The 23,340-nt window shown below is 54.4% G+C and overlaps 1 protein-coding gene across 4 annotated transcripts in view; it reads right to left on the reverse strand.

Moving 5' to 3' along the window:
* Positions 1 to 3,224: 3,224 nt before the first annotated feature.
* The window catches only part of ST3GAL4 (ST3 beta-galactoside alpha-2,3-sialyltransferase 4), a 33,247-nt gene continuing 13,131 nt past the window's right edge, over positions 3,225 to 23,340 (reverse strand). Inside the window, exons 2-11 of one of the 4 annotated variants that reach the window (XM_060017693.1) lie at positions 11,196 to 11,268; positions 10,850 to 10,922; positions 10,338 to 10,418; positions 10,044 to 10,141; positions 9,806 to 9,866; positions 9,208 to 9,303; positions 8,922 to 9,111; positions 8,097 to 8,240; positions 4,137 to 4,280; positions 3,225 to 3,884 (exon numbers count right to left, since the gene is read on the reverse strand). In XM_060017693.1, coding sequence (XP_059873676.1) covers positions 3,798 to 3,884; positions 4,137 to 4,280; positions 8,097 to 8,240; positions 8,922 to 9,111; positions 9,208 to 9,303; positions 9,806 to 9,866; positions 10,044 to 10,141; positions 10,338 to 10,418; positions 10,850 to 10,922; positions 11,196 to 11,211 — 990 coding nt within the window. In that variant the 5' untranslated portion in view covers positions 11,212 to 11,268 and the 3' untranslated portion in view covers positions 3,225 to 3,797. Of the gene's footprint in view, positions 3,885 to 4,136; positions 4,281 to 8,096; positions 8,241 to 8,921; positions 9,112 to 9,207; positions 9,304 to 9,805; positions 9,867 to 10,043; positions 10,142 to 10,337; positions 10,419 to 10,837; positions 10,947 to 11,195; positions 11,269 to 23,340 lie in introns of all 4 variants that reach the window. The other 3 variants (XM_060017692.1, XM_060017691.1, XM_060017690.1) reach the window with 3 other exon arrangements.

Genomic DNA, 23,340 nt, shown 5'->3' on the forward strand with positions numbered 1-23,340 from the left:
AAAACGGTCGGATGGTTTAGCGGAGAGCTTACCAACCCTGAAGATGTACTTCTCAACTTTAGTTTAGGAACCTACCCTGGTATGCTGCATGCCATGGAAACGGGATAATGCCACCCAAGAAATCCCTTTCTCCAAAAACCCCTAAGAGCATCTGACTTCAACTTGAAAGCCACTGCCAGAGAGCAGTTTGAACTCACAGTTCTTTGTTGGATTCTGCAAAGCCTGCATTTGAGTCCTCTCACCCATGTCTTAACCTTCCTCTCCTTAGCTTGTGGGTGACTTGAAGACAAAGACTTTTCTGTAATTAGCCATACCTGGGCGGACGTTTGGCTCTTCAGATGGACCTCAGTTGTTCCATATGCTTTCCGGTATTTTCCATTATGCAAGGTAGCTTTCCAATCTAATATTTATGTCATACTTTACAGTCTACACAATGTTCTTCCAGACATATTCCCACTAGATCCTTAAAACTTCATTGTGAGACAGGCATGCGTAATCACTAGTTTACAGATTACGTGGCAGAGCACGGCTCTGTATGCGCTTACACCTAACTGCCTCACGGACAGAACTGCTTCCAAGTTCAAACTTTTCGCAGGCTGGCCAGTCTCTGGGGTAAGGCAGTTGGATGTATTCATGTCCTCGGAAAGTGTGTTCAAAATTAAGACACGCCACTTGATGTGAATATAGAATATCATTTCAATGTGTTCCTGGGCTAGATAAAGACCTAAACTCTGTCTTGCCCAGCTAGGTGGTCGCGCTGGGAGTCCCGCGTCTTCTCCAGGCCTCTGTGGAGGAGAGAGATGGACCTCCCAGTCTACACTGCACGGAGCAGATATCCTCCGATCCCTCCCAGTCCTAGTCTGTTTCACCCCCGCCCCTGCGGTGAAGTCAACGTAAGTCACGTGACCGAGGCCCAGCGGGAGCTCAGAGGAGCCCAGGGAGACACCCGCTGGGAAAACCGCGGCTCCGCTGCAAACCGGGCAGACGGGCGAGGCCTCAGCGGCCGTTGCCAGGCCCGGAACCGGTTGCCAAGGAGGCGCCGGCCTCTCAGCGCGCCGAGAGGTTCCCGGGCGCTCCGCGCTGGAGCGCCGCTCTGAAGGGGCCAATCCCGCGCCCGCGCGGACGACGCATGCGCGTCCCCGCCTCCGCCCCCGCCCGCCGGAAAAAACCGCGCGTGCGCCTAATTAACGCGGCTCAAGGGCTCCGGGGATTAGGCTGGGCTGTACACGCAGACTGTTGAGTTGGAAGAGGTTCGTGAGATCATCCTGTAGTCTAGACGACCGAAGCAGTGGTTGTGGGTGCTTGTTAGAATTCCAGATTCCTGGGCCGTACCCGCAGCGGCCTGGGTAAGACCCGAGAATCTCCATTCTTAGATTATGCCCAGATAATTCCGGCAGAGGTGGTCCTCATTGGCTGGACCCTCCCTCTTGTTTCAAGGGATGTAGGAATTGGAGCAGAGACGTGGAGAAGTGATCAGCCCAGGGTCGTCCAGAATTAAGTGACAGAGCCCGGTGGAGGACCCGGATTTGTGGACTTGCACCCAAGTGCCTTCCCTCTGCTGTGCCCTGCTTCCCCACCTGTCTCCTTTTTGGGGCACGGTTTAATCAGGACCAGACAGGCTGGCTGGCAGGCGGTTCATTCACGTCGGTCGGGCTAACTGAAGAATGAAAGTTCCTTTCTCAGACCGCCAAAAAGTCCCACCCAGCAAGTCCACATCAAAGCTCCACTGCCTGCTCCTTAGCTGAGCGATGCTGCCTCCATCCGCCTAGATTGGGGCAACCTGGAGAATGCACACCCCCCAGGGAGCAATGGCCAGTCTGGGGAGTATACACCCCCTCCCCATACACACTCCTGTGTGGATGTGATTAGTCTGCATGTGGTATCACAGGCTTCACGCAAGAATGTCAACCGCTCCTGTGTCTGCATGCGTGTGTGTGGAGTTTGGGGCGGGGGTATGAGTTTGGATTCTGGCTCGAGTTTAGGCACATTCAGTAACAGGCAGTGGCCCCAGTCCAGCTGGATCATATGTGCTGACAGCCACTTTCAGTGGCCTGGACGGGGAACTGGACACTCCCATGCATACCCTTACGAGAAGCAGCTGGAGCAGCATCAGGAATCAGCAGAGCTGAGATCCCCGAACATACTCACGCCTGTGACGCCTGTCGGAGTCAGCAAGGCCCCCCAGGACAAAGCCTGGGGGACGAAGCTGGCCCGTGTGGTGGAGAGGGGAGGGGGCTTGGGGCTGCAGCCCAATCTGCTTTCAGAATTCCCTGTCTCCCCTGGGGGGAGAGCAGCTAGCAAAAGTGTTTTGCCAGGCTTCTGCCCATCCATTGCAATGGGTCCTCTGTTGCTCCCAAATCTCTGCTCCTCTTTATCTGTCCTGTCCCAGCCTTGCTGTCTCAAAACCTGAAGGCCTCAACTCTTTCCAAGAAAGCCAGGAACACAGCTGTGAGTCCCTTTCCCTCTGGGGGAGGTCCAGCTCTCCCTCCTGGCTCCAGATGTAAAGGAACAGCTGTGAGAGTGGCAGGAAGCCCACTTGGCAGCTAAGCAGGGCCTGGGGAGATGAGGAACAAAGCAAGGGTAGAGACAGGCAGACAGCAGGGCTGTATCAATTCTAGAGACTGGGGGATGGCAAAAGCATTTCATCCTGTGGCTCCGCGACCGGCTGACAGGCCTCGCCAAGCCCTCAGACGCCCCCCATGCCCTGCCCATCCCAATTCTGCTGCCTGGGCCACTGGCAGGACTTTCTGTAAACTCCATTTTATGATTCCCACTTAATCTGAGAAGGGAAACTTGGCTTTCTTTGTGTGTCTCCACCCCTGTCCTCAAACACACACCTCCCAGAATGAGATTTTGGAAAAGAGGCTGGTGAGGGAGAGGAAGGGAGGTGGAAGAGGGTGCTGGCGCTCCACCCTGGCATCCTCCTGCCCCTCCCTACCTCTGGAAAGTAAAGCAGGATGCAGATGCCAGGCTCGGTGTCCAGCAGACAGGGCTGCTTGGAGCACCACTTGCTCCGCCTGCTACGCCAGGGTGACAAAGCACGACTTGGCACCCACCAGGCACTGTACTCAGTAAATAATTATTTCCTGAATGACCCTGGCCCACTCTGGGCCTCAGTGGGTCTTTAACAAGCCTGTCCACTGCCAGGAGAGGGACCCACTGCTGTGGCCCACTACGCATCCGTGTCTTCTTTACTCTGAAAGGACACAGGGTATCACAGCTGCTTCTGTTTTAGGAAAAATAGTTTAATAAGTCTGAAACCCCTTTTAGGTCCTCTCCTCCACAGAAGCCCTGTGCCAGTGCTCTTCCCATGCCCGCTGGGAGGGAGCAGCCCTTCTCTGGAGGGCACCACCCGCTCCGGGCACCGCCCGCTCCAGACGCCTCGCCCTCCTGGGAGGCCTGCTCTGGGTCTAGGCCGTAGTGGGTCCATCACTTTTGTGTAAAAAGTGAGCAGAACACGGTAATATGCCCCCTTTTCTGGATGCCATGGGGCCAGCCCACAGCATGTTCCTACCCCTTAATTAAATAGCCCGTTAAATAATCTCCCGGCGCTGGCAGAGAGGGGATGCCACAGCAGCAAGCCCCGTGCCTGGCTGGGCTCCTGCTGCCTCAGGGCCGCCACCCTGACTCGATCTGGCCTCCACCGGAGCCGCCAGGGACACAGCCTCGTCTCAGACCTGGCCTCCTCCTACCCACACAGGGGAGGGTGAGTCCCAGCTGGGACCAGGCACCCCCCATAGCCATGGATGGGGGCACTCAGCAGGGTGAGCAGACGGATGGGTACAGCTCCTGCCCAGTCAGAAGTACGTGAGGTTCTTGACGGCTCCGATTTCCAGCATCCGCTTGATGGCCAGGGCCTCTTGGGAGACATTGTGGCCTGACCACTGTGGAGACAGCCAAGGAAGCCAACTGAGGAACTCCCAGGCAGCTACCTGGCCCTCCCCGTAGGCCCGCACCCCGGGAGCTCCATTCCCCACACCGGCTCTCGGAAGGAAGACAGAATACAGGGGACGCTGGCCTGGGAGTCCAGATGCCTTGCTTCCAGTTCTGACTCTCCGTGTGACCTCTCGGTGAGCTATCTCTGGGACCACCCTCACTCCCTCAGCGTCCCCAGTTCACCAGCAGGGACCACTTACCACCATGGACTTGAGCGTGATATACTCATAGTAGTGAATGGACTGCTTTTTGTGGTGGGCGTCTGGGTAGCCAAAGCCAGCGATATGCACCAGGTCACAGAGGTGGAGGGCCAGGGTGATGGCCAACAGCCCTGTGGTGGGCTTCTGAGGGACAAAGCGTGGGGAAGATATTAGAGGGAGCCTGCTCCTTTCAGCACCTCTAGGCCAGCGTTCTGCAACAGAACCTTCTAGTATCATGGAAACGTTCTGCATCTGTGCTGTCCCGTATGGCAGCCACGAGCCATACGGGGCTCATGCAGCTAAGGAACTGAACTTTTTATTTTATTCAATTTTAATGAAAATTTAAATTTAAATAGCCACATGTGGGGAATTCCCTGGTGGTCCAGGGGTCAGGACTCCGTGTTCTCACTGCCGACGGCTCGGGTATGATCCCTGGTCGATGAACGAAGATCCTGCAAGCCGTGCCTTGCAGCCACAAAAAACAAAAAAAAAGCCACACGTGGCTCGTGGCTACCATACCGCATACTACAGCTCAACACGTCTGGGGAGGGTTTGGGCCTTTGGGGATGATGATGGCCATCAAGATGACAAAAATGATAGTAATAATAACATGTACGATTTTCGGAGCACCTGCTACGTGCCAGACACTATGCTAAGCATTTCGCCCCATATGCCACCTCATCCAGTCCTCACAAAAACACTTTGAGGTACATAGTATTATTAGCCCCATTTCCCAGATGGGGAACTGAGGCTTACAACCGTTAAACAAGTCACTCAAGGAGTGGAAAGGTTCTGCTCTCCGTCTTGGAGAAACTCACCTCTCCTGGAAGCCCCGAGGCTCTCACATTTCCGGGCTGTGTGCCCTTCATGAGGGTGGGCTCTCCCTCCTATAAAGTGGGGACAGCAGTACCTCCCGCACCCCCTACCGTATGGGCTGCTGTGAGGACCTCACTTTCTCCACCCCTGAGCCATCCACGGGGATGGGCCACCTGATATTCTAACCTCACAAACCGCCTTCCTCAGCAGGGATGACCTGCCTTCCACTCCCCAGACCTTGTCAGATCCCCTAAGGCCAGGTGTTCCCCAGCTTCCCTTTCTGAGCTCTCCTATCTTTTCATGTCACTACCTGCCCCAGCCTTCCATTTCAGCCCTGTTGCTTTTACCGCCAACCGTGTTATCTCATCCGGTTCAGACCTCTGCCAAACCACACATGCGTCACCTTCTAGCAAACTCTTCCCTTCCCGTCTATTCCTGTAACTGTTAAACATATTACCGTCCACCTAGTTGTGCTGGAAACTGTCACAAATCTCTCAATTTCACCTTAAAAGAAATGCTGTAGCAGAAGAATTCTAAGATGAAGCCCAATGACCCCTTGCCCTTGAGAGTGTGTGTAACCTATGAATAGGATGAGATATATTACATTGTATTATATTGCTTAATGTGGCACGGTAGACTGTAAAATAGATAGTCCTGGTGGGCTTGACCTAATCTCATGAGCTTTTATATCTGGGTCTAGAGATCAGCAGTGGAGGAAGTGCGAGGTGTGAAGCACAAGAGGGTTTATCATGCATTGCTGGCCTGAAGATGGAGGGGACCAGACAGCAAGGTATGCAGGCAGCTCTTACATGCTGAGGGTACCACCCCTAGGCTGAAAACCAGCCAGGAAATGGGGACCTCGGTCCTGCAACCACAAGGAACCAAATTCTTCCAACAACAAGAATGAACTTGGAAGCAAATTTCACCCCCCGAGCCTCCAGAAAAGAACGCAGCCCAGCTGCCAACTTGATTTCAGCCTTGTAGACCCTGCGCAGAGAACCCAGCCGTGCTGTACTGGACATCTGACCTCCACAACTATAAGCCAATACATGGGTGTTGTTTTAAGCCTCTAAACTGTGGTTATCTGTGAGGCAGGAAACAGGAAACTCAAGTTCATCCCTTCCTCTCCCTCTTCCTCCTGCCAGGAGCTGGGTTCTGGTCCTAATCTCTGGCTTCCCTCTCTAGCCTTCACCCTCTGCCACCAGGGCCAGAAAACTCCTCTTTGCTGCCCCCCACCCAACTCCATGTGCACTAGAACTCAGTGCCAGGGGCGTTGTTTGGTCTTGCCAAATGAAATCCCTTTCCCCAATTCTCTGCTTGATGGGCCCCACGACCCCTTAGGGCCCAGCTCCAGTACCACCTCTTCCAGTGGCACCACCTCCAGACAGCCCCAAGCAGAGTTCCGCCCCTCCTCTGAGACCCCGCAGCACTCGGAACAACCCTCGATCGGAGCGCTTTGCCATTCCGGGCTGCATCCTGCATGTCTATTCCGCTAGACCGAGTTTCCTTAGGGCAGAGGGCACGTCTTATTCCCCGTGCGTGCAAACTTGGGGCCTGGCGCTGAGCAGTCGCAAAAGCAGGCATTCAACCTAGGAAGCTGAATCGTAGGAGATATTCAATAAAGAATAGCATCATGGGGAGCTCCCTGGTGGCCAAGTGGTTAGGATTCCGGTCTTTCACTGCCGTGGCCCAGGTTCGATCCCTGCCTGGTTAGGGAACTGAGATCCCGCGAGCCATGCAGCGCGGCCGAAAACAAGAAAAGAAAGAATAAAATCGTTTATTCAAAACTTGGCGACTGTTTATCGAGCATTCACGGTGTGCCAACCTCCGTGATAAGCACGTCACGTAATTATCTTTTTAAATTCTAGAATGGCTTTAAAAGGTCAGTAGTCCTATTTTCCCCACCCCACAGATGAGAAAACCAAGGCTCTGAGTGGCTGACTGGCCCAAGGCCATACAGCAGGTAGCACCATGAGTCCTGTCTATGTCTGATCATTACTTCTTTTTTTTTTTTTTTGGTGGTACGCGGGCCTCTCACTGTTGTGGCCTCTCCCGTCACGGAGCGCAGGCTCCGGACGTGCAGGCTCAGCGGCCATGGCTCACGGGCCCAGCCGCTCCGCGGCATGTGGGATCTTCCCGGACCAGGGCACGAACCCGCGTCCCCTGCATCGGCAGGCGGATGCTCAACCACTGCGCCACCAGGGAAGCCCTGATCATTACTTCTGTCTCCTACCTCACACAGCCTCTCTGAGGGCTCAAAGATACGGTGGAAGTACCTGCTTGGGAAGCTACCCAGCGTGCCAAAACCCGCCAGCAGAAGACCACTAGGGAGGGCTGTGCGAGCCGAAACCAAAACCAGAACTTGCAAACTGCACCCTGACTTCCCAAACTGTCACACTTACCAAACCATGATATGCAGGACCAACTGCATTCTCACATTCTTTTAACTCCTTTAGACCAATATGCGCCAAGACTGGACCACAGATGAAGTGATCAAATAGTAACCACAGGGCTCAGCCTGGGCTCCATATCCTAAACATAAGATTACTGACTGTTGGGACTGCCCTGGCGGCCATGGCTCACGGGCCCAGCCGCTCTGCGGCATGTGGGATCTTCCCGGACCGGGGCACGAACCCGCGTCCCCTGCATCAGCAGACGGACTCTCAACCACTGCGCCACCAGGGAAACCCAGGACTCCACGCTTTTACTGCCGGGGGTGCGTGTTCAATCCCTGGTCGGGGAACTAAAATTCCACAAGCCGTGCGGCCCGCGGCCCAAAAAAAAAAAAAAAAAAAAGACTACTGACTGTCCCAGCAAATCCCCAGTGTACAGATTCTGATCAGCGCCTGCCAAAGGCATCCTCTTCTTCTAGCACCCAAGCCCTAAACATACCCTTCCCTGACTCCCCATTTTGGAGATGCCCCAGAGCATCTCAAGAGTGTGTGCCCTCCCTTGCTGTAAAAGCCAGAATACCTGCCTCTGATCACAGGTGTGCGCCTGGGGGCCGTGTGCTGCCGTCTCTGCTATTGTTTTCCCCTTGCCTGGGGTCCTCCCTGGCCTTCTGGAGCCTCTAGGAAGTCCCTCCTACTTCCCACAGAGAACCCCAGCCCTCTGGCTCCCCGTCCGGCTGCAGCCCGTCGTCACCTGCTTAATCTTGTGCGGCTGCTGTATCGGCAGGCTCAGCAGTTTGTCAGCTGCAATCTCCATGAAGAAGGGGTTGAGAATCCGAATCTGTTTGGGGTTGACGTCCCAGATGAGGGGAGGCTGTTTCCAGAAGCCCTTTCGCACCTAGGCGGGTGGGGGTGGGAGGGAGAGAGCCAGTGGGTTGAAACGGGGAGGGGAGGGGCTTCTCCAGGGGACGGGGCCCCTGTGTTGACGGCACAGGCCCTCGGGAGCGCGGGGTGACGGGAGGGACGTGGAGGCCTACACCAGAGGTGGGAGAGGAGACCAGAAGAGAGGAGGAGGGAGAGAGGGGAGCGGCGCACCCCCCAGGGGAGGCCAGGTGCCATGGTGTGTAGAGTATGGGCTCCAACCATTGCCCGCTTCCAAGTATAGCCATGCAGGTAGAAGGGGCCAGCTGAACACGCGGCAAAAAATGGACAGTCGGACAGTTCGGCTGTCAACTGGATGGCAAAGAGACAGAGCGGACTTTCTGGAGTCCACCTAGAAGGACAGAGATCTCGACTGTTCTAACTGCCTCCACCTGGAGATGACTACCAACGGGTCCCTCTGCTGCCAAGCTTCTCACCGGCAAACATATTTTGGCAGTTCTTCTGTCCCAAGCAGCCTCGAGCTTAGGGTGCCCTTCGCTGCTGCTGTCTGACCCCTGCAGTAGAACACTGAGTTCACACCTTCCCCTTACTGGCTCCTGAGGACCGTGGGGCACACGTGATGGAGCGGCAGGGCCTGACCCGGGCGGCGTCCCCATCCCCAGGCTGCGACCTCACCCCCGCCAGTCTCTCCGCTTACGCGCTTCTTATCACTCAGGATGCTCTCAATCCAGTGGAAGTCCATGGCCTTGAAAGCTACCATGACAAGGAGCGTGTCAGGGTTGTCCTCCACTTTGGGATTGAAGTGGGCGGATTCAGGGTAGAAGAGACGCATGGTGGTCTTGGAGCCCACATCATTCTCGTAGCCAGCCACCGGTGCGCTGTTTAACCTGGGAGGCAGAGAGGAGGATGCCCGTCACCTAGAATCCCACTGGGTCTGTTTACCGTCGCCTCCAAACAGAAGAGGGAAGGGCGCTCATACAGACCTGATGACCACGTCGTACTTGTTGATGGCCTCTCCCAGCGAGCTGTTGCGCAGCCGATGCCCGTTCCCCACCACCACGCAGCGGCGGCACTTGAGGCTGCCCCGGGAACAGGGTGGTAAGACCCAGAAGGAGCCCCTGCTCCTGCCCCGGTCTGCCCAGGCCCCCTCAGCCCCTCAGCCCCTGGCCCCCACGGACCAGGCCTCTCCAAGGAGTCCTGCTTCTGGTCATGCCGAGCCTGCAGCCCTGGGCTTTCAAGGGGGAGGAAACTGAACAGAGCACGGAAGAGAGAGAGGAGGAGGGAAGGTGCCTGGGGAGTACCAAGAAGAAACCCCATTTCGGAGCCCCCGACTGCTGCCCAGGCCTGCCTGTTACCATGGCAATACCCTCAGCAGCCTCTGCCCACTCCAGCAGCCTGGTACCCAGGCTCAGCCGCCGTGGGGACTGGCGTGCCCGCCTCCCCTGGAGATAGGCAGCCTGGTACCCAGGCTCAGCCGCCGTGGGGACTGGCGTGCCCGCCTCCCCTGGAGACAGGCAGGCTCACTGGGATGTGCCAGACCATGACGGTTTCACACTGGGGCAGGAGGGAGGGTCTCCTCACCTCTGGATGCTCTCTGGAAGGGAGTAGCTGGTGACGGCCAGCACCCGGAGCAGTAGGTCTTCTACAAAAGAACCGCAACGAAGGGGCTGATCTCCAAAGGCTGTCAACCCTCCCTGCCCCGCCCCCAGGATCTAGGCCTGGCTGAGAACCTGGGCGCTGGGACCACGGACAGCAGGAAACGGGAAGCTGTGCGGCCAAGGTGAGGCCACCGTGCCCACCTGACCAGGCGGATACTTACCACTCCCCTTGGTCCCGTAGGGCAGCTCGTAGGCAGATGGCGTCTTGACCCAGAAATAATCCTTAAGCTGCAGAAAGACGGGCTGTTCTCGGGAGTAGCTGTGCCGAGGTGAAGGCAGGGTGGGGATGAGAAAGAGATTCATCTTCATGCCAGAAACTGGGTCAGACCCCTGACTCACATTACGTATACACACCGAGGCCTCTCCCTCCCTCACAGGCTGACCCTGGCCCACGTCCACCAGCACGGTTCCCTCCATCTAGCCGGCACCCAGGCCCACCCCGCATCCTCACATACTTGCCAAAGAGCTTGGAGGCCATCCTCTCCGCCTCACCCTGGAGGCATGGCTCCTTCTTCCCTGGGATGGGAAAATAAAAGCTGGAGACAGAAAAGGAGAGAGGCAGGCGCTCCAGTCAGACCTCCCGGGCCCGGGGGCCAGCTTTCCAGGCAGCCTCCACCTCCTCCCAGGGCACGCCGGCCCCAAGGCCCCGGAGAGCGACTCTCCGGCTGCACCGGTGTCAGCCCAAGTCCCACTTTGAAACCAAATCATTGCAAAGCCAGTTCTTTGTTCTCCTGAACTCCCTGGGTGAGGACCCCGGGGAGTCATCCCAGGTCCTACCCCCCAAAACCCACCAACTCCCCTCACAGAGGATCCTGGGCTAGTAGTGTATGGGAGAGGTCATGCCCTGGCTCTCTGAACCCTCCTGTCCCCCCACTAGGTCCCCACCTCATGACGCTCCATCCCTGAGCCCGGTTCCCAAGAAGAACCCACGGAAGGACATGAAAGGTGGACTCACAGCTCAATGTACCTGTCTTCTCGGGAGATGGAGTACCATACCATGACGACCAGGACCAGAGCCAGCGTGGCCAGGAGTTTCCAGCCTGCAGGGCGAACGCACGGAAGAGCTGGAAGCAGAAACAGGGAGGCACAGCCCCAGGCCCCCTTCTCAGCTGCCTCAGCTGGGGCCCCTGCAAGGCCGGCTCACAGCAGGCCCTCGCCTGGCCCTAGTTCTCTGGCTCAGGGCTTGGACCCAAGTGTCTCTGCCGTCCTTCAGGATGAAGACAGGGGCCCCTGGCTCCGTGTCGGTCCCTCCCCAACCCCTTGCTTCTGGGGAGCCCACCCCGCAGGGTGGGGAGCTCCTGGGGAATACTCACGGGACTTGCTGATCATGTTTCTCAGGTGCCAGGGTTCCTGGGGAGAGCTGTCATCCCGGCTGCCTCGGGCCACCTAGGAGGCAGGAGTCACAGGTGTCTGGTCAGCACCACGAACACTGTCGCCTAGACACTGGAGCAGGGCACACCCACAGCCTGCCTCCTCCCGCCTCCAGAAAGCACCAAGCTGCTTCCAGGGCGGCCATCCAGGGAGTGGCCCTCCTCACCCTGGGCATCTCCCTAACCCCTCAAAGGCAGCATCAGCGGTCCAGGCGGGGCCTACGCCCCAGAGAGGGAAACCAAGTCCCACCCTTCACGAATTCCGTCCCAGGCCAGACCAGCCTACCACAGCCTCCCCGGCATGGTTCCCCCCACTGTGTCCTATCCCTCACTTGGACCTCGGAAGGGTCAGCTCCAGGAAACAGATGTACCTCCACCCATTTTCTACATGAAAGTTAAGCTAACTGTACAAGGGCGTGATTCACATTGTACACAACTGAAGTTTATCTTTTCTCCACATCCAAGGCATTCCCTTGGTTCTGGCCACCGTCCATGCCTCTATCATCAATCTCTCACCATTCCACCTGAACAGATCTGCTCGGGCCAGGCCCTGGGGTGACTGTGGGACCATCAGATGGTCCACAAGTTCTCTTGCAGCCCTTCTAGCCTCTGGCTGAGTCCAAACAGAGTCCAAGCCCTCACCACCAGGTCCATGGGGGAAACTCAACGGAGGCAGGCTGTTTGAACAGGAGCACGGAGAGTGAGAGGGGTCTGGCTGGTCAGAGGAGAGAAAGGAGACCCTTTCAGGTAAGGGCAGAGGCTGGCAAGGTAAGGACAGGGCTGTGGGAGGGGTGAGTTGCTACATGCACGTCAACAGCGAGGCCCCTCCAGTCGCAAAGCCAGCCAAGGACCGTGCTTCTGAGTCACCGGGAAGAAATCTCTGCAGCTTTCACAGCTACAGAGAGGCACGGGATGCGCGCAGAGCGCCAGCTTCTTCTCTCCATGACATCCTCCCCAAGGATCTGGGTTGTAGGAATCAGATGGGCCACATACTAAACACAGATTCCAGGGCCCTTTCCGGGGATAGGTTCAGCCAGCTGGGGTGGGACCTGGGATGGGCATCTTCACAAGCTGCCCACGTGGTTCTTTTGAAGGATCAGGAAAGGGAGGGAAGCCCTAGTGTTTGTGCTCTTTTGGGGAGAAATGAAAAATCTCAAATTATTTCTCAATGGTGGGGGACCGCATCTGGACGAGGTCTGGTTTTGGTTAGAAATCATAAATCGATTATCCTCCGTAACACTGTCCTGTTATGGAATCGATGCTCTGCTCCCAGGGGTACTCCCCAGGCTCCACCCTGAGTCCGCAAATACCCAAGAATGAGAGTGTTGAGGGAAAGAGAAAGCCGGGTGGGGGAAAGGGATAGGGGTGGGGACCAGAGCCAGATGTTTTCAGCAGGGTCAGGAGGGCCCATCTCTGAATCCCAGTGGGGATGGGGGCTGGTCCTGTCCAGTAAAGAAGAGCTCTAGAGTTGTAATCAGCAGACCCCAGTGAAAGTCAAGACCTACTGCTTTTCCGAGGGTGGCCTGCCTCCCCGACCTACCCACAACTGCCAAGTCATGCCCTACCACGTTATCCCCTTCACACGCTTCTCCCGATCTGTGATTCGTTTAGTTACTTGCTCTCTGTCTGTCTCCCCCACTGCACATAAGCCCTGTGAGGGTAGGAATCGGGTCTGTCTTATTCCCAGCTTGAGCCCCAGCATGTAGCACACTGCCTGACACACAGCCAGCGCTCAGCAAGTATTGAATGAATAACGTGTTGGGTTATCTTGGGGGAGTCACTTTTCCCTCTCTGACCCTCAGTTACTTCAGCTGTAAAACTGGGAATTTGGCCTAAGAAATGCTTGTGACTCAAATATATTTATCAGATCTGCAGCCTGAGCCTCACCAGGGACCTTATTAGAAATGTATAATCCCGGACCCCTCCAGAGGCACAAATCAGAAACTGCGTTTGCGTAAGATCCCCTGATGACTCACATGCACATTCGAGCTTGAGATGCGCTTATCAAGATGGATGTCCTTGACCTTGGCGGAACGGGAGGACTGCAGTATCTGGGTCCCATAACTGGAAATTCTGACTTAAGTGGTCTGGCCTGGCACTGGAATGTATTCAAGCACCCAGGGGCAATTCTAACCCAGCCAAGGTTGAGTACCACTGGTCCGGATAATGGCGAAAGCACGGTTCTCAATCTTTGATGTGTACGTTCTGATTCAGTGGGTGTCGTGGGTCCCACATTCTAACCGGCTCCCAGGTGGTGCTCTGCTGCTAGGCTGGGACCGCACGGAGAGCTGCAAAGCTCTAAACAAGATCCTTCAGGCTCTCACATTCTTTACATTATGAACTGCAGCCTCTCCCACCCTCTGTGCTCTCAGTCCTTTCTGATCAGGATTCAGTCCAGCGTACTCCATCTCCCTGTAACAGCAGGTCACAGCACTCGGGGCACAAGGCAATCACCTGAGAAGCTGAGGCATTTACTGACATCTAGACCCCACTTTCCAAGTCTTATTTAATTGGTTGGGCATGGGGCCCAGGCATTGGCCAGTAAAAAACCAACCAAACAAAAAAAGCTCACCTTTCTGGTGATTCTAACATGCAGCCAAAATGGAGAACGCTACAGAGAGTGTGTTGTGCAGTAACTGAAGGTCAAGGACTCAGCTGTCCTCAGTGAAGGAGAACTTTGGTGGTCGGAGGTGATGGGTCCTGAACAAGAAAACTACTCTTTTTTGACCTCTTCCCCAGTAACGTTCTGCACTTTCCTCCTAAACTGTGCTGGTCTTATGCTAAGCAGACTGGCTAGTCCTGGGGTCTGCTCCGAGAGACCCCCAGGGATGTCATCCACCTACCCACCCCCTCCCCTTGCTGGCCAAGCCAAGAGGATGGCTCAGCCCCCAGGATTCCAGGGGCGCGGGCTTCTTGGGTTGCCTGCTGCCTCTGGACAACAGGGAGCCTTCTCCCAGCAGCCGTCCCCACCCCAGGGACAAAAGGACAGAAGAAAAGTCACAGCAGGGTACCTGGGCAGGAGAACAGAAATCTCGTCCACTCATGTCCAAGGTGCAGCAACCTCTGCCTGCCACCAGCTGCCCAGGAGACTGGCTCACCCGACCCGCTAGGTAAAGCTGACCCCAAGGCGGGAAGGCTGTGTGCCCTCCCGGTGCTCTGCTAAGAACCACAGCGTCCCCCGCTGCAGCGAGGCTGCTGAGCCCTGCCACGGAGTCGCCAAAGGGCAAAACTGGAGGACGCGGTGAAGAACAGAAGCCTCCTGCTGCCTGGCGCTCAAAGCCTCACACAGCAAGTACTCAGTGGGTACCCGCTGTACCAAGATGAACAGAACTGGACGTCACCCATGGACATGGCATGACGCCAGGCCCCTCCAAGCCCTTGGGCCCATCAGAGGGCTGTGGCTTAATGTTCCTGAGAAGGGGGATGGGAAAACCAGTGGGGCAGAAGCCGTAATCCGTGTCACTGTCCCTCAGTCCTGTGGGGAAAACCCGGAGCTGCCTGCCTGCCACCTCTAGACTCACCTGCCACTCCTGGCCCACCCGGATACTGGGTTGGGTCCCCGCCCACCTTTCCAGCATTGCTCCCAACCAGTGATCCCCCTCGGCCTTGCTGCTTCCACCTCTCCCCCCTCCTCTGCTCCCTTTGACTCAGAAACATAGTCAAGTCTCCCTGTGCCTAAAACAAAACAACCCCCCTCTCTGCTTCTGTCTCCTCCTCAAGCTACCTCTGCATCTCCATCTCGAGCTCCAGTGGTCAGACTCCTTAATCTGTGCTACATGCTCGCTTCCCACTCAACCCTCTGCCCTACTCCACCCCTGAGCCTTGTCTGAGCTGAAATCGCTCTTGCCAAAGCCTTCAGTGGCCTCCTAACGGTCAAACCTGAAAAAGATCTATTCTCGCTCTTCCCCGTACTCTGAAGCCTTTGCTACGAACAGGCCGATGCTTCCAGGTCAAGACTCTCTCCAGGTTTCCTCCAAACTGGCTCCACCTCCTTTAAGTGCTGGCATTCTCCAGGGAGCTGCCCTTGAACCTCTGCTCTTCCTCTACTTGTTTACACAGGCCAGGTTCATTCATTTTCAGAGGCTTAACTACTACTCAGACCCTGATGATTCAAGCTCTTTTTCAGCTCTGTAATTTCTCTCCCAGATCCTGTCCTAATATTTCTAATTTTCTATGGCTCATCCTCCCTGGAGGATCTTAAACTAGTCACCCGTAACACGTCCACAACTGGACCCGTGTCTCCCCGTTCCCCCCCACCCCACATTCTCATCAGCTCATCCGCCCAACATCTCCTTCGCCTTCGCACCATCCCTACGAAACGCTACCCATTCTACCCCCAGTTCCTCATTCCAGCAAATGTTTGCTGAACTCCCACTAAACGCTCGCCATTATAGGAGGCACTGGGATGTGAAGCTTGATAAAGTTCAGCGCAGCGTGAGGGCCACATAGTCTAGAGCCTCAGAAGTACTTCGGAAAGCAGGCTGCATCTCCTCTTCTTGAGCCACAGGTTGATTCCAGATCTCACCCCAATTTATCTGCTTCCTAACTGGTCTCTTCACCACAAGTCTTTCCTCACTCAAGCCTCTTCCTCAGAACTGCCAACACGGTATCTTTCTCAGAAATGGTTTGGATCAAACCACCCTCCTGCTCCAATCACACCCCATTCCTTCAATGAAAAACCAAAGCTTTTTAGAGGCAACCAGGGCACTTCAGTCCCAGGCCCCAAGGCCTGCGTGTGCATCTCGGAGCTCCTGCCACGTGCGCTGCAGGTGCCGTCTTCTTCCACAACCCCACCTCTGCACGGGCTTTCCTCCAGCAGGAAGACCCAACGCAGCCCCCGTTAGCCTCAACAATCTCACTCCTTCTGCAGCACCGGCCCCTCCTCTACGAAGTGTTTTCTGACATTTCTAAGCAATGTTTTTCTTTCCACAAAAAATTGTTTATATCTTGATTTTAGCACCTAATAGGTAGTAAACCTTTTGTATTATATAATTACTATTTTCATGGCTTGCCCACTATCCTCTGACCTCTGAAATTGGAGGCTTGATTATACCAAGAGTCTACCAGAGCACCTAGAGAAGATGCTTTATCACATAATATAATTTTATATCACATTTTTATGTGTTTTCGTATCTTGCCCATGAGACTATGACCTCTGTGGTCCAGGCCTGCATTATATCTTCAGACTCTATTACAGTGACTAGGACGTAGCAGATGTTTTATAAAAATCTGACACACGAGTAATAAGATGAGACTAAAAATGTATGACATCCCTTACTGATCCTGACATGTACTGTGCACTTACTGTGTGCAACACCAGGGGGGTGCCAACCTCATTGCCATTGCTTTGGGGACCAGGTGAGTCATCACTGTGGAGGCTATCCTGTGCACCACTGGGTGGTTACCAGCACCGTGACCGCTGCCCACTAGAGGCCAGTATGACCCCCACTCTCCAGTTCTGACAACCAAATGTCGCCAGACATTACCACGTATCGAGAGCTGCTCTGTCAGGTACTCTTAAGGGCTTTCCGAGTATGATCTCAACCCTGTGAGTTAAACACTATTATTACCTCCATTGTGGAGACAGGGAAGCGAGGTGCAAAAAGGGTCAGCAGCTTGCCCAGGGTCGCCGGGCCGGTGAGGAGCTTAGCTCCAGAGGCGCATTCCTAACTCCTGCCCTCCGCCGCCCCTAAACCATCCTGTGAAGACGCCAAGATCCTCAGAGGGCCCACCTGCAGCCCTCTGGAGCAACAGGAGGAAGCTGCCCTCCGTCACATCAAAGTCCTTCAGAGGCTCCTGACAGCTGAGAGGAGCCTCCTGCGCTCCTTCCCAGGCGAGTCGCCTGGTCCCCTGGAAGCCCTCCAGCGTGTCTTCAAAGCCCGCAGCTGTATTCATGGGATCACCAATGCCCTCCATCTGGACACCAGACTTCCACAAATGCTGGCAAAGACCGCGTTCACTTTCTCACGGCCATGCCGCTTCACTGGCAGGGAACCAACACCCCTCAGCTGGTAAGCCAGGTCTCCTGCGCCCTGATCTCGTGTGGCCTCCCTCTGGAACCAAAGAGCAGGACTGCGCTACTACAGCTGCTTGCACACGTCTCATCTCGGGAGTCGCCTGCCATGTTTCCAGCCTGTTGAGGTGTGTGAGTCTCGACAGCGCCAGCTAACCCACAGCGATTCCTCTCAGCTTAGAGTCCTCTGCCGTTATTCCTGGGGGCCTTGAGCTGGACGCTGAACTTGATGTAACTAACACAACTGCGAGGTGAGGCGAGGTGAGGACACAGGCCACTGGAGTCGCACTGTGTTGTGATCAGCCACTCTTGGGTGCCGTCAACTCACCACGATTCTCTAGAATGGGTCACCTGTATCACCTCTCCTCAGCTCAGAAACCCTCCACGGCACCCATCCACTCAGAAAGAAAGGCCAAGCCCTTGCTCTGACCTGTAAGAACGCACGTGATCTCCCCACCAGCACTTCTCTGCTCTCCTTCCCCATTTCCCTCATTTAGTCTGCTCTACTCAGACGGGCCTCATTGTTTGTGACTGGGCTAGGCCCACTCCCTCCTCTCTGGCTGTTCCTTCAGCCTGGAATGCTTTCCCCCTAGACACAGGCTAGGTATCTACCCACTCAGCTCTCCACTCATCTTCTCCACCTCTGGTCAAAAATCCCCCCTACACCTCACATTTCAGATCCCTCTCCCTGGCTTGCGAAAAACTTTGGCTGTCGTTTTGTTCGATGCTGTATCACCAATGTCTAGAACAGTGACTGGTACACAGCAGGCTCTCGACACAAGTTTGTTGAATTAACTTACTCATCGGGAACTACACCGCCACAGAGCAGGCAGAGCAAGAGGGGAAGAGGCGGTAGCAATAGGTCAGATACCCACTCCAGCCCCTCTGGCCTGGCCGCTGGCTAGACACAGCCTGAACAGCACAGTGTGATCCGCAGCCCCAGTAGGGAGGGAGCTGGTCTTGGCCCGGGGCTCTTGTGAAGCGGCAGAGGGCAGAGTAACTGACCAACTGCCTCAAGGCCCACCAGTGGGCAGATGGGGCATCTCTCCAGCCATCTAAGCTTGGAGGAAAGGGGCTGCAGAGGCTTCCACCTGCAGGGCAGGAAGGCTCTCTGCTCCCCACCTTGGGGGTCCACAGGATACCCTCCACCCCCAGCAGGCGTCTCCAACAGCCCAGGCCTGCAGCCTCCTGCAGAGAAACACTGTATTCTCCACTTCAGCAGCTACCAGTCACAAGACACCACAAAGAACCACGTGAAGATCATACTTCTGGAGTTGGCCAGGGTGGGGCTCGAGCTTTGAATTCCACTCGCTGGGTAAAAGAGCTTAAGTGTAGTGACGGCGTGGGGAGTCAACAGTACAGGTTCATGCCCACAATAAATTAAGAAAAACTCCGGTGTGGCCGTCGACCTGCGCCAGGCTCCCGGGCACGATTCCCTCCTCCTATCTCCCAGCCAGGGGCCAGTGAATCTAGCCCCAAGAAGCCAAAGCTGAAGGCCCTACAGGAACTGGGGCTTGAAACCACCAGTACGGCCAGTCCCCTCCCTCCCTCCGGCCTCCAGATGCCCCTTCTGAAGATGGTGGACTGCACCTGCCCCGCCGCGCCCCAGCCGGTGAGGTGGCCGCAGCCTCACGTGGCCGTGGAGGACTTGCATTGCGGCTAGTCAGCGCTGAGGAACGCTGTCTGCGGGGCCCATACTCGGGATTCCAAAGACTCACTACAAAACAAAGTAAGTAAACTATCCCCTTAAAAATTACTTACATTGAGGCGGCAGCCATCATTGAAAAAACACTTTTTCAGGCTGTTTTGTGACCAGAAAGCACAGCACTAAGGACTGAACCGTACATGGAGCAGAACTGGGTGGCCACTGAACTGAAGAGGTCCCGGGTGACCCCCGAGGCCTCACCACACTTCCTAAACACACCCTCCCCTCCCCAAAGATAAGAATCTCAGCTCACATGCCCCCATCTGCACCCCAACCCCGTTTGAGGATGGAGGACGAGGCAAGGTTAGTGCCAGGAGTTTCACATCTGAGTCCTTGTCAGGGGGGTCGATTACAGTATAAATGTTGGGGGGATCTGGAATCATTGTTGGGACCCAAGCACAGGCTGCTCTTCCCAGCCACCCCTCAAGGATCCTGGCACTCACGCTTCCATGCTTCCTCTTGGCACCGGGTCCCAGATTACCCAACCACTCCCTCAGTCTGTCCCACCCGGTCGCCCTGTTTCATTTCCTCTGTAGCAGGAACACCACAGTGTCTCCCGTACTCACAAGATCATAGGACCCAAGAAAGCAGGGACTTCTTGTGGCCCACAGTATCTCCAGCACCAAATGAAACACCTGATGTGTGGTAGGTAACTGACGAATATTGAAATGAACAGATGTCTAAATGAATGAGCAAATTAGCAGAACAAGTGTGAACAGAAGGTTTCGCCAAGTTAAAAATTTCCACACCCTTACTTTGCCACGACCTGGTCAAACAAGGGGCCAGGGGCTTGTCAGACGTCAGCCCAGGACCTGGCAGACCCAACCGGTGCCACATTTGTTGCCAAAGGCACATTGCTATGCTCACAAACACACCCTTATACCAGAAGGTGTTGTTTCTACAGAACTGGCGAGGGTTAACCTTTGACTCCCTTTAATCACTACCAGCTCCAAGGTTGCTGGACAACACTGCGAGCTGATGTCAGTATACTCTGTGGAGTCCCAGGAGAGCTAGGCCTGGAGACACCCTATTACCCAGGAAACCTCCTTTCCTCCTTACTCGCTCAAGAGGGCCAGCCTGGGCTAAAACCCCAGCCAGCAAGCCCCAGACCTCCAAGTACCCTTGGTCTCCTGGAAGCAGAGGACAGGGGTTTGGACGCAGACCTGAGGTCCAACCCAGCCTCTGTGATCACGGGCCGGCTGTCCCTGGACAAGGTCCTGTATCTCTTGGGCCTCAGATTTCCCATCTGTAAAATGGGAGTAGCAAGAACAAGTTTTGGGAGGTGTGGGAGCCTCAAAACATATCCCAGGATTGAAAGCCCACAGCCTTAGCACCGGCTGAGCCCAGAGCAAGCACTGGGCCCCTGGAAGCTGAAGGTGACTCCTGGTCTGGGCCTCCCCCCAGTGCGTGGCAGCCCCTCTCCACTCCAGGTCTGCCCCAGGCCAGCACGGGGAGCAGTCCAGAGCTCCCACCTGACACCACAACCACGACTGCACTCACCTCTCCTCCCAGCCGCTGGGTCCACTCACTCATGGCACGCACGCAGCTGCCCAGGCAGACGGGGGAGTGCCACCCAGACTCTGCCGGCACTGAACGTGGATCCCACGTACAGGCCAGGCTCAGGGTTGCATCGCTGGGGTGGGGAGGATCATGGGATGGAGGAGAGAGATGAGGCTTTGTTGGAGAAGCCACTCTCCCTTTCCGGGTACAGCACCTCCTAGAGAAGGTGCCCAGACCCCTGATCAGAGCCCTCTCCTGAGCGGTGCCCCCTTTGCAGAACAGCTGCTCACAAAGCTCTTCGGCCACAGGCAGAGGCAGTGGTACAGTGGTGCAGAGTTCCAGACTTGGACAAGTCAGAGAAGGCATATCATCAACAAATACCTGGATGGAGCAGTAATCCTTCCAACCAATTAAGAAAAAGACCAAGGAACCAAAGAGAATATAGCAAAGGACAGGAAAAGCAATTCGCAGCTCAAACCCACACACCTAACAAACGTGGAAAGATGTTCAGCCTCATTCAGTGACCAGGGAATGCAGGTTAAAACCGAATATCACTTCTTGCACATTTCGCTGGCAGGCGTTCATTGACATAAAGGCTTAGCGTTCACTGACATAAAGGCTTTGTTCATTGACAAAAAGTACTTCATAGTATCTAGTAAGGCTGAAGGCGTGCATACGCTATGAGCCAGCAATTCCACGTCTAGGTGTATCCCAGTGTGACCTGCCTTTGTACGTGTACACACACTAAGGATGTTTACTGCAGCACCGTGGCAACAGCAAAAGAATGGAAACACCTTAAATGTCCAAGAGTGGAGGGATGGCTGAACAAACTGTATCATCACACAACTGAACACAGCCATTTAAACGGAAGAAAGTACTCGCTATGGACCTATTAGGATAAACCTGATGTTTAAGGTTTTCAAAAAACTATAAACAGATACTTATAGTATGGTCTCATTGATTTAAAAAACACACAAGACTATATATAGCGCGTGTGAGCTAAAAGAATTTAAAACAAAACAAAACATGGAGGAATCACCCAACTCTTGGTGACCATTACATTCCAGGAAGAGATCGAGTAAACTGGGATGGATCGTGAGGACGGGGATTAGTTCTATTCAGACAGAAGATGCAAAAACATGAGCATTTGTAAATCTGGCTGTCACATGGGATTCTATTATCTTTTATATTTTGAAATATTTTTATCCTGAAAAGAGGGAGTACAGATTTTAAGACAAAAATTCAGAAGCTATAAAAGATAAATTCAACAACATAAAGATTTAAGAAGCAGAGGGTGGCAGGAGAAGGGGGAGAGAGAGGATGAACAGTTAAAAAACAAATGACAAACGAGGAAAAGTATCTCTGTAACATAATATGTATCAGACCAATGAATTCCCTTAGCTTGGAATGTGCTCATGCAAGTCAATAAGGAAACAAGTCAACAAATCAGACAGAGGAATAGGCAAAGGACATGAATGAGCAGTTGACAGTACATAATAATAAAGGCACAGAGGAAAGACCCATTCTTCACTGATCGTAACAGCAAAGCTCCAGAGGCCTGAGAGCACACGCTGCTTGGGGAGGTGGGGAAACAGGCCCTCTGTTAGATCACAAGTGGATCAGGGTGACCTTTTTGGAAGTGACCTGGCAATATCTGTCAAAATCCCCTTAGCCTGGGAATTCCATTGCTAGAAGTTTATTCTACAGAAAAGGCTCCTATATTTGCATGAATTTTCTATCACAGTCTTTACAGACAGCCCTATTTGTGACAGTGAAAGATGTAAATGACTTGAAATTCTACCGAAAATCCACAAGGACCCGTTTAGAAGCATAACCACACAAACGACGAACGGAACGCTACACAGCTGTGAAAAAGAGGATGCAAATGCATGCACGCTGACACCAGATTATCTCCCAAGTACATGATGAAACTTTAAAAAGGCGGGTGGAGAGCAGTGTTCTGTGTATCTCCAATGCCCTTTTAACAAAAGACTTACACGCATATATGTGGATATGTCGCTAAAGGAATAGATTATTCAAAGGATGCGCAAGAAACTAAGGGGGCAGGGGTCTAGAATGCGGGAAAGGCCTTCTTTATATCATATACCGTTTTATTTATTTATTTATGTATTTATTTTTGTCTGTGTTGGGTCTTCGTTTCTGTGCGAGGGCTTTCTCCAGTTGCAGTGAGTGGGGGCCCCTCTTCATTGCGGTGCACGGGCCTCTCACCGTCGCGGCCTCTCCCATTGCGGAGCACAGGCTCCAGACACGCAGGCTCAGTCGTTGTGGCACACGGGCTCAGTAGTTGTGGCTCGCGGGCTCTAGAGTGCAGGCTCAGTTGTTGTGGCTCGCGGGCCTAGCCGCTCTGCAGCATGTGGGATCTTCCCAGACCAGGGCTTGAACCCGTGTTCCCCGCATTGGCGGGCAGATTCTTAACCACTGTGCCACCAGGGAAGCCCCATACACCCTTTTTAGGTTTAATTTTTTTTAACGGGTGAGTGTGATACACTTTCAACTAAAATTTTGCTAAAAGGAAAAGAGGAGAGGAAAAAAAAAAAAAAGGAATGTAAACTCTGGAGTCTCACACACCCGGACCTGCATTCCAGACCGACCACTTATTGGCTGCACAAGTGTTGGATCCTCTCTGGATCTCAAGTTTTCTGCTGCATCAAATGGAGATAAAAACAGGGCACTTCCTTCTAGGGTGGGTGGATATGCCAGGTAAGAGGGGCTCTAAGGTTGTTACCGGGAAGAAGTAGAAGCAGCTGGTCTCAGACTCCAGAATGCGCTTCATCATTCCCCCTCATGGATCCAATGGACACAGGCCATTCTTCTCTCTCCTTATGTTCCACTCCGCAGACAGGGAACAG

Source organism: Delphinus delphis, chromosome 8 (assembly GCF_949987515.2).
Source record: "Delphinus delphis chromosome 8, mDelDel1.2, whole genome shotgun sequence".
In the NCBI taxonomy this organism is placed as follows: Eukaryota; Metazoa; Chordata; class Mammalia; order Artiodactyla; family Delphinidae; genus Delphinus; species Delphinus delphis.